Source organism: Halichoerus grypus, chromosome 3 (genome assembly GCF_964656455.1).
Source record: "Halichoerus grypus chromosome 3, mHalGry1.hap1.1, whole genome shotgun sequence".
Taxonomy (NCBI): Eukaryota; Metazoa; Chordata; class Mammalia; order Carnivora; family Phocidae; genus Halichoerus; species Halichoerus grypus.
In genome coordinates this window covers 141,949,742-141,963,651 of record NC_135714.1, presented here as the reverse complement: position 1 = coordinate 141,963,651, position 13,910 = coordinate 141,949,742, and the positions used below count along the sequence as shown (strand labels likewise).

The window sequence follows — 13,910 nt, the reverse complement described above, 5'->3', positions numbered from 1 at the left end:
TGGCAGAACTTAAAAATGCTATCAGTGAGATCCAATCTAATCTAGATACTCTTAATAGCTAGGGTAAACAAGGCAGAAGAACGAATTAGTGTTCTAGAAGACCAATGGATAGAAAAAAAGGAAAAGGAGGAGGCCTGGGAGAAACAGCTCAAAATCCATGAAAACAGAATTAGAAAAATAAGTGATGCCATGAAACGTTCCAATGTCAGAATTATTGGGATCCCCGAGGGGGTGGACAGAAAGAGAGGACTAGAAGATATATTTGAGCAAATCATAGCTGAGAACTTCCCTAATCTGGGGAATGAAACAAACATTCATGTCCTAGAGGCAGAAAGGACCCCTCCCAAGATCAAGGAAAAGGGGCCAATGCCCCGGCATGTAATAGTAAAACTCGCAAATCTTAGAACCAAGGAAACCATCTTAAGGGCAGTTAGGGGGAAGAGATTCCTTACCTACAGAGGGAGGAACATCAGAATAATGTCAGACCTATCCACAGAGACCTGGCAAGCCAGAAAGGGCTGGCAAGACATATTCAGGGTACTAAACGAGAAGAACATGCAGCCAAGAATACTTTATCCGGCAAGGCTGTCATTTAGAATAGATGGAGAGATGAGAGCTTCCAAGACGGGCAGAAACTGAAAGAATATGTGACCACTAAGCCGGCCCTGCAAGAAATATTAAGGGGGGTTCTGTGAAAGGAGAAAGACCCCAAGAGTGATATATAACAGAAACTGACAGAGACAATCTACAGAAACAAACACTTCACAGGCAACATGATGACAATAAATTCATATCTTTCAATAATCACTCTCAACGTGAACGGCCTAAATGCTCCCATAAAACGGCACAGAGTTGCAGATTGGATAAAAAGACAGGACCCATCCATATGCAGTCTACAAGAGACTCATTTTAAACCTAAAGCTACATCCAGACTGAAAGTGAAGGGATGAGATTAATCTTTCATGCCAACGGACCTCAAGAGGAAGTTGGGGAGGCATTCTTATATCAGACAAAGTAGATTTTAAGCTAAAGACTGTAGTTAGAGACACAGAAGGACACTGCATCATTCTTTTTTTTTTAAGATTTTATTTATTTATTTGACAGAGAGCGAGAGAGGGAACACAAGCAGGGGGAGAAGGAGAGGGAGAAGCAGGCTTCCTGCCGAGCAGGGAACTTGATGCGGGGCTCAATCCCAGGACCCTGGGATCATGACCTGAGCCGAAGGCAGACACTTAACAACTGAGCCACCCAGGCTCCCCACTGTATCATTCTTAAAGGGTCTATCCAACAAGAAGATCTAACAGTTGTAAATATCTACGCCCCCAACATGGAAGCAGCCATCTACATAAGCTAACTGTTAACCAAAATAAAGAGTCCTATTGATAACAATATGTTAATTGTAGGAGACCTCAATACTCCACTCTCAGCAATAGATCATCTAAGCAGAAAATCAACAAAGAAACAAGAGCTTTGAATGACACACTGGACCAGATGGACCTCATAGATATATACAGAACATTCCACCCTAAAACAAAGAATACTCATTCTTCTCAAGCGCACAAGGAACTTTCTCCAGAATAGACCACATACTGGGTCACAAATCAGGTCTCAACTGATACCAAAAGATTTGAGATTATTCCCTGCATAGTCTCAGACCATAATGTTTTAAAACTGGAACTCAATCACTAGAAAAAAATTGGAAGAAATTCAAACACTTGGAAGCTAAAGACCACTCTGCTCAAGAATGTTTGGGTCAACCAAGAAATCAAAGAAGAACTTAAATAATTCATGGAAACCAATGAGAACGAAAACACATCAGTCCAGATCCTATGGGATACTGCAAAGGCAGTCCTCAGGGGGAAATTCATAGCCATCCAAGCCTCACTCAAAAAAACAGAAAAATCCCGAATTCACCAACAAACATTACACCTTAAAGAACTGGAGAAAAAGCAACAAATGATGCCTAAGCCACGCATTAGAAGAGAAATAATTAAGATTAGAGCAGAGATCAATGAATTGGAAACCAGAAACACAGTAGATCAGATCAATGAAACTAGAAGCTGGTTCTTTGAAAGAATTAATAAGATTGATAAGCCACTGGCCAGACTTACCCAAAAGAAAAGAGAAAGGACACAAATTAATAAAATTATGAAAGGGGAGAGATCATGACTAACACCAAGGAAATAGAAACAATTATTAGAAATTATTATTAACAACTACATGCCAATAAATTAAGCAACGTGGAAGAAATGGATGTCTTCCTGGAAACTTATAAACTGCCAAGACTGAAACAGGAAGAAATCGACAACCTGAATAGGCCAATAACCAGTAACAAGATTGAATCAGTGATCAAAAACCTCCCCCAAAACAAGAGTCCAGGGCCTGATGGATTCCCTGGGGAATTCTACCAAACATTCAAAGAAGAAATAATACCTATTTTCCTGAAGCTGTTTCAAAAAATAGAAACAGAAGGAAAGCTTCCAGATTCATTCTATGAGGCCAGCATTACCTTAATCCCCAAACCAGGCAAAGATCCCATCAAAAGGGAGAATTTCAGACCGATATCCCTGATGAATATGGATTCCAAAATCCTTAACAAAATCCTAGCTAATAGGATCCAACAATACATTAAAAGGATCATCCACCATGACCAAGTGGGATTTATCCCCGGGATGCAAGGGTGATTCAACATTTGCAAATCAATCAATGTGATAGAACACATTAATAAGAGGAGAGAGAAGAACCATATGGTCCTCCCAATTGATGCAGAAAAAGCATTTGACAAAATACAGCATCCTTTCCTGATTAAAACTCTTCAGAGTATAGGGATAGAGGGAACATTCCTCAAGTTCATAAAATCCATCTATGAAAAACCCACAGCGAATATCATCCTCAATGGGGAAAAGATGAGAGCCTTTCCCTTAAGATCAGGAACACGACAAGGATGCCCACTCTCGCCACTACTGTTCAACATAGTACTAGAAGTCCTAGCAACAGCAATCAGACAACAAAAAGAAATAAAAGTATTCACATTGGCAAAGAAGAAGTCAAACTCTCTCTCTTCGCAGAAGACATGATACTTTATGTGGAAAACCCAAAAGACTCCACCCCCAAATTACTAGAACTCATATAGCAATTCAGTAATGGGGCAGGATACAAAATCAATGCACAGAAATCAGTTGCTTTCTTATACACTAACAATGCAACTGTAGGAAGAGAAATTAGAGAAACGATTCCATTTACAATAGCACCCAAAACCATAAGATACCTCGGAATAAACCTAACCAAAGAGGTAAAGGATCTATACTCTAGGAACTACAGAACACTCATGAAAGAAACTAAAGACACAAAAAGATGGAAAAACATTTCATGTTCATGGATTGGAAGAAAAAACATTGTTAAAATGTCTATGCTACCCAGAGCAATTTATACCTTCAACACCATCCCAATCAAAGTTCCAATGACACTTTTCAAAGTGCTGGAACAAACTATCCTAAAATTTGTATGGAATCAGAAAAGACCCCAAATTGCCAAGGAAATGTTGAAAAAGGAAAACAAAGCTGGAGGCATCACGCTGAGTGATTTCAAGCCATATTACAAAGCCGTGATCACCAAGATAGCATGGTACTGGCACAAAAACAGACATATAGACCAATGAAACCGAATAGGGAGCCCAGATACGGACCCTCAATTCTATGGTCAAATAATCTTCGACAAAGCAGGAAAAAACATGCAGTAGAAAAAAGTCTCTTCAATAAATGGTGCTGGGAAAATTGGACAGCCACATGCGGAAGAATGAAACTCGACCATTCTCTAACACCATACACAAAGATAAACTAAAAATGGATGAAAGACCTCAATGTGAGACAGAACATAGGCAGTAACCTCTTCGACATCAGCCACAGCAATTTCTTTCAAGACACGTCTCCAAAGGCAAGGGAAACAAATGTGAAAATGAACTTTTGGGACTTCATCAAGATAAAAAGCTTCTGCACAGCAAAGGAAACAGTCAACAAAACAAAGAGGCAACCCACAGAATGGGAGAAGATATTTGCAAATGACACTACAGACAAAGCGCTGATTTCAAAGATCTACAAAGAACTTCTCAAACTCAGCACCCAAAAAACAAATAATCAAGTCAAAAAATGGGCAGAAGACATGAACAGACACTTCTCAAAAGAAGACATATAAATGGCTAACAGACACATGAAAAAATGTGTATCATCATTAGCCATCAGGGAAATTCAAATCAAAACCACATTGAGATACCACCTTACACCAGTTACAACGGCAATAATTGACAAGGCAAGAAACAACAAATGTTGGAGAGGTTGTGGAGAAAGGGGAACCCTCTTACACTGTTGGTGGGAATGCAAGTTGGTACAGCTACTTTGGAAAACAGTGTGGAGATTCCTCAAAAAATTAAAAATAGAGCTATCCTATGACCCAGCAATTGCACTATTGGGTATTTACCCCAAAGTCACAGATGTAGTGAAAAGAAGGGCCATATGCACCCCAATGTTCATAGCAGCAATGTCCACAATAGCCAAACTGTGGAAGGAGCCAAGATGCCCTTCAACAGACGAATGGATAAAGAAGATGTGGTCCATATATACAAAGGAATATTACTCAGCCATCAGAAAGGATGAATACCCAACTTTTACATCAACATGGATGGGACTGGAGGAGATTATGCTAAGTAAAATAAGTCAAGCAGAGAAAGTCAATTATCATATGGTTTCACTTATTTGTGGAACATAAGGAATAGCATGGAGGACATTAGGAGAAGGAAGGGAAAAATGAAGCGGGGTAAATCGGAGGAGGAGACGAACTATGAGGGACTATGGACTCCGAGAAACAAACGGAGGGTTTTGGGGGGTGGGGTGGGGGGATGCGTTAGCCCAGTGATGGGTATTAAGGAGGGCACATATTGCATGGAGCACTGGGTGTTATACGAAAACACTGAATCATGGAACACTACATCAAAAGCTAATGATGTACTGTATGGTGACATAGCATAATAAAATTTAAAAATTTTTTTTTAAATAATAAATATAAAAACAAATGTTTTATTCATATGAAAATATTAATGGTTAAGATTTTTTTAAAAAGAAAAAACAACAAAATATTCCAAACTAGGTCCAAATAGTTTCCTTCTCCAATGAGAAAGAAAAGTGTTGCTATAGATAATCAATGCATTTCATCTTCTTGACTTCAGTGGACAAATGCTGTCCTAAGTAAGAAAAAAAACAATGGTTTACGCTTCCTATCTTGGGCCACTGCCCTACGTTGCTGGCATTTATACCAAACTTCTTTAGGGCAGATCTTAATACAGAAGCCTCTGAATTTTGATGCACTACACACTCACATCTTTATCTGTTGTAACATAGCCTCTGGCCCACCCTTCCCCTGAATTTGTTCTTTGGAAGTCCTTTTCTTGAGATTAAAACTTCTCAACCCCTGTACAGTGTTTAACCCTAAGGATACTCTCTCCCAGTTTGGATTCTATAATACTTCTTTCTAAACTTTTTTTTTTAAAGATTTTATTTACTTATTTGACAGAGAGAGACACAGCGAGAGAGGAAACACAAGCAGGGTGAGGGGGAGAGGGAGAAGCAGGCTTCCCACTGAGCAGGGAGCCCGATACGGGGCTCAATCCCAGGACCCTGGGATCATGACCTGAGCCGAAGGCAGACGCTTGACGACTAAGCCACCCAGACGCCCCTCTAAACTTTTTTTTTTAAGTTTTTGTTTTTTTAAGTAATCTCTACACCCAACGTGGGTCTCAAACCACAACCCCGAGATCAAGAGTCACACACTCGGGATGCCCGGGTGGCTCAGTCAGAGCATTATTTTCTCCTAAATTTTCTTCTCAGGGTCTATAAACTCCTAAGTCTTTTGAGCATTCCTTGTATAATATCACTTGGGGTCTTCACCATAATCCTGGCTCCAAATTCAGGGCTTCCATTTGTCAGTCTGTCTCAAAACATGTAACCTGAAAATGAACTCAGTTTCATAGGTAACTGTCTGACCCAGGAACAACAGAATGAGATAATCACCTTACATCTTTCTAGACACAGTTACAGTATCGTTATTGAATACACTATCAGCTAAAACCCTAACATCTTTGGATTGGTTTTACTAATACAAGCCTAATACCTGTCACAAAGCCAAGATAAGAAATTCTTCCTTTTCATTGAATGAATTCTTATTCAGCTTACTGCACCTCAGTAAGGTACAGTACAAATTAACAGCTACTGCACACCGGAATAAATACGCACACAGTAAAATGCACCCACAAAATACTTACTTAAAAAGTTATGCTAAAGGGCAGATCATGTCAGAGTTTGGTCTGTTTCCTTTACTCATATCCAGGGTTAGTTTCCATATCCCCAGTCTGGCTTCAGTCACCCTCTCTCTATCTTCATTACCATGGTTCGCCCTTACCAACCTCAACTATTGTTTCTAATCCTTTCACTCACATGTTGACAAATTACTCTGAGAGCTTTCACTGTGACTTCGGTAACTTGCCCTTACTAGTTTATCACTGCTGCTGAATAAAGCCAACCTAGTTATGCTGACATTTAATAATCAGTTCCTTTTCTCTAGACAAATCCCACAACTGCAGGAGGGCATAATTCCCAGTAGTACAGACTGTATCATGAATGTGCAATACACATTAAACACATCTATTGTGCATATATGATATATATACATATTCTTCCATATATATAAGGGCTCTCTTCACTCTCTAGGACAGCTGAACTTTTCTGTTTGCTTCCCTTCTGCACCTACAATAAGATTATCAAGAAATGAAAGATAATCCTTAAGGATTTGTCACACCATGTCTATTAGGATCATTAGCTCTGGTCCCTCATCCTAAATTAAGCCCAATGAAATCAATAATAAAAGTCTAAAGTTTTGCTTGTTCATTGCACCCAGTGATAAGTTACAAAGTATGCTTTATGTTTGATTTCCCAACACCAAACACCTTTTTGATCAAAATTAAGTGCCATGAAGAATTCCTATAATTCCTCTATATTCCACCTAGTGCAGAATTCCATCTGAGAAATGAGGGTAAGTGCATGGATAATAACATATTTTAGACCCACAAACAGCTTACCCCTGAGAGACAAAGTGTTTTTGGAAAAATAAAAATCTCCCTGGTCTTCATTATCCTAATTAATAAAATAAATGTTAGACTAGATAACCGCTAAGGTCCCTACAAGTGCTCATACTCTGTGATTCTTTCATTCTGAATACTATTAGTCTCTAGGAAAAAAAAAAATTACATATATATCTCCAGCAGCTCCATTAACACATACAGCTTTGGTGAAACCCAGAAACAGCTAACTCATCTGAATGAGAAAAACTGTCAATCCAAAGCAGAGCAGAGAGATTGCATGTCGCTTACTAGGACACAAATGAGGACCATAATGAATGTAAAAATATAAAAATGATTAATTCGTGTAAGAAGCATCAATTAAGTCGGCATGAATTCATCAAGAAGCACTGTACATCAAATGCTTTCATGGTTCTCCAAAGGAAGAATCTTCCGTATCAGTAAATTAACATTGCAAAGACCCTTAGATAATCAGCAACTAGTCTTTAGTATGCATATCACATAGTCAAGGCTAGTAATGCTACTATTAAAACCACTCTCTCAACGCAAGTTTCTTTCAAAAGGGCAGCTTTCAAAATCATGGGCTTATTTTAAAAGATGTTTACCCTAAGCAGTGATTCCTAGCCTAAATTATAGAATGGTGGGCAAATGATTGAAGCAAACCAATTGCAAAAAAAAAAAAAGAAAATGTTATAGGAACTACTTTTACAGAGAATAAGGCATAATCAAGACACAGTGAATTTGGGCATAAGTGGAATATTACTGGCCTAGAAACTCCTTGCAAGCAGGGGTTAAATCGCACTGAGCCTCTTTACCACCCACAGCAGCCTGGGTAAAGGCAGGCACATAAAGAAGGTAGCTTTGAAATGACTGACCATTGGCTAAAGGGCCAAGAGATTGCCAGGTAAGTGGCATTAGAGAGCAGATTTATGAAGAAATATAAGAGCATGAGGAGGCAGGAATATAGTCAGCACAAAGCTGTTTCAATTACCAACAAGGCGTTCAAAATACAAACAAGGTTCAACATGCCCTGGAATTGAGGTCTAAGGTGGCAGGTGGGTTTATGGAGGAAAGATGGTAGCCACAAGCAACTAGGAACAGGGAATCTCAACGAAGCCAAAAGTATAGATCCTGAGATCGCTGATGGCAAAAGACAGGAAGTAGAGAGGGAGGAGACAACCTAGGTGTCAAAGACAGAAGCAGACGTGGAGGTCTGGAGAGAGAACAGGCTGCAGAGAGAATGCTGCAGGCCGCCAGTCAGCGGTTCAGAACAGAGGACAGTGACAGGGACAGAGCAACAGGCTGAAGTCGTACCCCTTTACCCACCTTCCCGGCGAGTCGGGGCGGGGGGTGGTCCTCTAAAGAAGTTTGCCCCCAGTTCTCAGGTTTAGAGGGAAAGCAAAGTTTCATTTAAGACAAAGGGAGAGAGGACACACATGAAAACAGCTGGGCATATAAAAAGTGTGGTCATTTTGCAAGCATGGTGGAAAGGCTAAAAGTAGGGCAGTTCATGCCAGGATGTAAACAGACAACAGGGTTAAGAGCAAGAGGAGGACGAGAAAGAAATTGAAAGTATGTCAGGGACTGCAGAAGACTTCTTTTCAGGTTTTCCTGGTACTGGGGAACGCTGAGTGTTCACCAATCCCAGAATTTCAGCTGGAACACTGGCTTGAAAATGATACTGCAAATCTCCCCAAAGATCACTAAGAACTGATAGTAAGTAGCTTCTCAAACTTTTAGTGTAGGGAGTGGTGAAATGAAGGAATGATTAAGAATCTAAAACTGTTGTTTCCCTTAAATTTGTTTGAAATTCTTACAATTCCACAACTGGCAACTTTTGTTTGTCAACACAGAGGCTAAACAAAATTCGTATTTCAAGTTAAAATTAAAACCTAACTTCCAAAACAGTTTGGGACTATTAAAATGCCTTGAAACTAGTAAGTTCGGTTTTTATCTCCTCCATATTTTTATCCTGGAGAAAATGCTAAAAACAAAGGTATTCATGATTTGGAAAACTGTTAAAATATGGACACCGCTCAAAACACACGGGCAGTAAAAGCATCCACAAGTTAGCATTATCCAAACAAGTCTCTACAACCTGAAATTAGGTGTGAAAATTTTCTTTTTTAGGCATGCAGCAAAAATAATTTCATCTAGCTCTTTAGCTAAGAAAATAATCATTCAAGAGCATCACAAAGGCTGATTACAGTCCAGAACACCATGCCTCAACACGCAGATCATTTAACCTGGCTGGTCTGGTCGCCGTCAGCTGTCTACGATTTGAAGAACATGTCACTACAGGCCCTGGTGAAGCCGCGTGGGCCAGCGTGACAGGCTGTGACTGCCAGCACCACATGGCCAAAGCCACGAGAGTGCAGCAGGATAAGCAGCAAGGATTTACACCCTCCCTGCTCAGGCTTTCTACCCCGCCCACTGGTTTCTCACATTTTTACTTTCTTTAAAAATGTGATATTATGAAAAATAAGCATGAGTTCATAGAAGAGATTTCCACGGAGCACCTTAATTCTTTCATTATACCTGTATAATTTAATTCAATTATAATACATACCAGAGAACTCATTTCCACTCTGCAAGAGAAAGGAATGAGGCAGATCTTATGTCCAGAATCTCTGGTGAGTTTTCAAAGGACAGGAGTGCTCCAGCATGCTTGGGATCAGAAAGTAACCTGAGGTTAAACAAGCCTTCTTTCCTTTCCCATCCTTTCTCTCTGTCGGCCCCCCTCTCTCCTCCCCTCTTCTTTCCATGTCTGTAAGCATGTATGTATGAACCCTTCTATTGCTCTGTATTCCTTCCTTTCTCTCTTTCTTTCTTGCCTAGAAAGGCCTGTCACAGGCCCACTGTCTAGGACAGAAAAATGAAAAAGGAAGGTATTAACTTTCTTAATTGCCACTGTCCCCCTTCACTCTCCCAGACCTTTCCACATGCTCCGTGATTTGAATTTGAAAGTAATTTAGGAGTTTGGGTAGATTTTCTGGATGCATAAAGTGCTTGAATTGCAAAAAGAAAGAAAGGAAGGACTAAACAATTATTTGTTCACGGCAGAAAAAAAAGACCATTATCTTCCCGTGTGAACTCCTTACCTCCCCACCTCCTATTTGTGTAAGATATAAACAACAATCAGGTATTTTCACTAGGAAGAACAACTGTTTTTTAGTATTATTCTGAATTATTTACTTTAGAAAGTTTGTTATTAATATGCCAAAGTATATGGAAATAGTTTCATTATATGAAGTTGGTCACTGCGATTTTATTTCTTTAAAATTGTAAGAATGAAATAGATACGAAATGATGACAGAATTGCTTCAAATAATACAAGAGGATGTAAAAATTCATCAAGATATAGACTTGCCACTGTGTACTTTTCTATATACATATACATATATATGTATATATATATATTGGATTTCATTAAAAAGTTTACATATAAAAAATAATAACAAGAGGGGGATAGTTAACAACAGGGGTATAGAGTTGAAACAAGATTTTGCATGAATTGACAACTCCTAACGTTTGATGAATAGTACTATTCTATTTTCACATGTGCTATAATTTTTCATAATAAAAGATGTTAAATGTTACTTATAAACTCAAGCAAATATAAGATTCAAAAGCATGGTATAAAAGCAGTATATCCTTTAACACTAGACTATGATTTAAGATATAGTGCATTAGGGGCTCCTAGGTGGCTCAGTCAGTTAAACGTCTGACTCTTGGTTTTGGCTCAGGTCATGATCTCAGGGTCGTGAGATGGAGCCCTCAGTTGGGCTTGACACTCAGCACAGAGTCTGCTTGAGATTCTAATTCTCCCTCTCCTTCTGTCCTTCCCCACTCTCTCTCTCTCTCTAAAATAAATAATCTTTTTTTAAAAAATAAATTAAATAGGGGCGCCTGGGTGGCTCAGTCGTTAAGCATCTGCCTTCGGCTCAGGTCATGATCCCAGGGTTCTGGGATCGAGCCCCACATCGGGCTCTCTGCTCAGCGGGGAGCCTGCTTCTCCCTCTCCCACTCCCCCTGCTTGTGTTCCCTCTCTCGCTGTGTTTCTCTCTGTCAAATAAATAAATAAAATCTTAAAAATAAATAAATAAATAAATAAATAAATAAATAAATAAATAAAATAAAATAAAACACAGTGCATTAAAAATTAAGCATTAGGGGCGCCTGGGTGGCTGGCTCAGTCTGTTGAGCATCCAACTCTTGGTTTTCAGCTCAGGTCATGATCTCATGGGTCATGGGACTGAGCCCCAAGTTGGGCTCCGAGCTCAGTGGGGAGCCTGCTTCCCTCCCTCTCCTCCTTCCTGCACTTTCTCTCTTTAAAATAAATAAATCTTTTAAAAAGTTAAGAATTAATTTTTCTTTATAATTTTGCTGAAAATGACATTAAACTGTCCACAAAAAGTTCTTTGCATAATTATGAAGAAGGACTCTACAAACTAAGACATAGAGGTGTTCAAATTCTGGTGGATAACTGTTCATATTTTATAGTATACCACACTAAATTTAAGATTTTAAATAAGAGAAAGAAATAATTGAATCTAATAAAAATCTCCTAAGCACACAGTACATGAGTTGGTTCTGACAGGAACAGAACTAAGAGTTCCAGTACATCATGTGAATTATGTGTGGACATCTTTTGCATGAGTCCTGCTTTATTCATTCTGTCCCCAAGTCCCTTTCCCTATCTCTTAAAAGTCAATAACGTGTATCAAGTCATATGAGACAACTAGCTGCCCAAGAAAGATATGTTTAACAGTGACTGTTTCATGCACAAAAAATTATCAAAAAATATACAAGCCTCCTTCATTCTCCCAATATAAATCACTTACAACAGGCACATTATGTCTAGAGTTAATGGCTCTTACAAATTTAGACGGAAAATTTTCTACTTAGCTGAAGAACAGCTGAAGAACACTGGAACACATCAGTGAATCCAAATTTGTCTTTGGTTTTTCTTAAAATGTCTCATCCCACTCAGAAGGATTACATGAATATCATTACATATTATAGGCATTCCCCAACTTACAGAAGGGTTGTGTGCTAAAAGTTCATCTGTAAATTAACTTTCTGAAATTCAGATCCCATCTTCCCACTGAAAGAATTTTACAAAGGGTAGTCTGACTAATCAGGTCACCCCAAAGAAATCTATAAAATTCAAATTTACTGGACATATTATGTTTCACTGCAGCACTGCAGGTTTTTTCTCCAACTAACCACTTACCATTATTTCTTTGATAAATACAATAGGGATGCTAGCATTATTCCTCTCCAGTGCTTTGTGCGTGCACATGTACACACACACATACACACACACCCCTTATCCGGGTCAATGTGCCACAGTGTCCCTTACTCATCAGAGTAAGCACCGTGGAGCAGAGTTTAGACAAAGGGCTCTTGCATTTGAAGGTTGGAGGAAGTTGGGGTTCTCAAGCATATTAAGGGGCAGGGTCATGGAAGGTTCTATAGTAACTGTTCTTATTGGATCTCACAAATACAGGACAGAGATGGTGGGTTATAACTTCCACCAGGCTTATCTTCCCAAAGACGGTTAAAAAAATTAGAAACTTTCTAAGAATCACCTTTAATATGGATTTTTTAAAATGCTTATAAATTCAGAGCAAAATAAATTATAGGTTACTTTTGTGTACTTTAGCTACATCCAACACAATAACAAGAAACTCTTGTTTCTTCTCCTCATGGAGACATAGGGGATCAGAGGGTCCTATACAGCAACCAAAGTGATGGCTTCCTTGACAACAGCAACGGGCTGTCCTCTGCCACAGGAGGAGGGTGCCAGAAGGTCCTGAGAACTAGTGTCTAAGGAGAAAGAGGCCTATATTTCGGATCTACTTCTCCACTCTGCCCAAAGGCAACTAGACTTCAACACCTTTGAAAATTTTTAAGCCAGAAAATTGTTCTGCTAGGTTCAAGAAAAGGGGATACAAAGCCACAGAGATTAAATGACTTAATTCATATGCAAATATTTTCTCATATGTATGTTAATTTGAAAATTTGGAAGAAAAAGACATAGGGATTCAATACTTGCATAAAACTATTCTATTCTTCAGGCCCAATACCAATTTATAGAGGTTTTTTTTAAGTTCAGAATTTTATAAACATGGTTCAATTCTGCAGTAATACATCGTAAGATTTTAAATGTATTATTATAAAGTCCCGATCCAGAAACACGACACAACTTTCCAAAAATCACTATAGAATCCCATCAGAACTCAAGAGTTCCAGATTCCTCTGTCTCAAACTCAACCGAAGTCTATTCCACTTGCCTGCATAGGTGTTGGCTTTGTTCAGGAGGTCTGTGCATGCATGCATATCAGCAAAAGCCCGAATTCCTAAGCAGTTGACAGGGTGAAGCTGAGACTCCAAAAATTCACAGCAGGTCTTCTTCACATCCTGTAACTGTAACAGACCAGCTGCTGGGAGAAGTACCTGCAACACACAAGTAAGTCCGGTTAGGCAGGTGGACGGAGGAACACTATTTACCACTCCTATACAGATCACAACACATGCAGCTATAACTTATGATCTGCATCCAGCCCCAAATACTCCATGGACCCATGGAATACTCCATGGAAAGTAATGGAACAATTATTTGCAAAAAGGGCGATGCCCCACATTCCCCATAATTTCTATAAAATCTTTCAGAGATCCCTTCTTGGTCATAAAAATATAAGAGATATCAGATATTAAATTAATCATTCTTTTTTATAAGCATAAACAAAATGTACCTTTGACTTTTAAAAACATAAATTAT

General features: G+C 39.0%; 1 protein-coding gene across 1 annotated transcript in view; it reads right to left on the bottom strand.

Annotated features, from left to right (window-relative positions):
- Positions 1-13,910, bottom strand: part of KLHL2 (kelch like family member 2) — a 101,842-nt gene that overhangs the window by 33,990 nt on the left and 53,942 nt on the right. Inside the window, exon 5 of the mRNA XM_036112121.2 lies at positions 13,423-13,585. Coding sequence (XP_035968014.1) covers positions 13,423-13,585 — 163 coding nt within the window. The remainder of the gene's footprint in view (positions 1-13,422; positions 13,586-13,910) is intronic.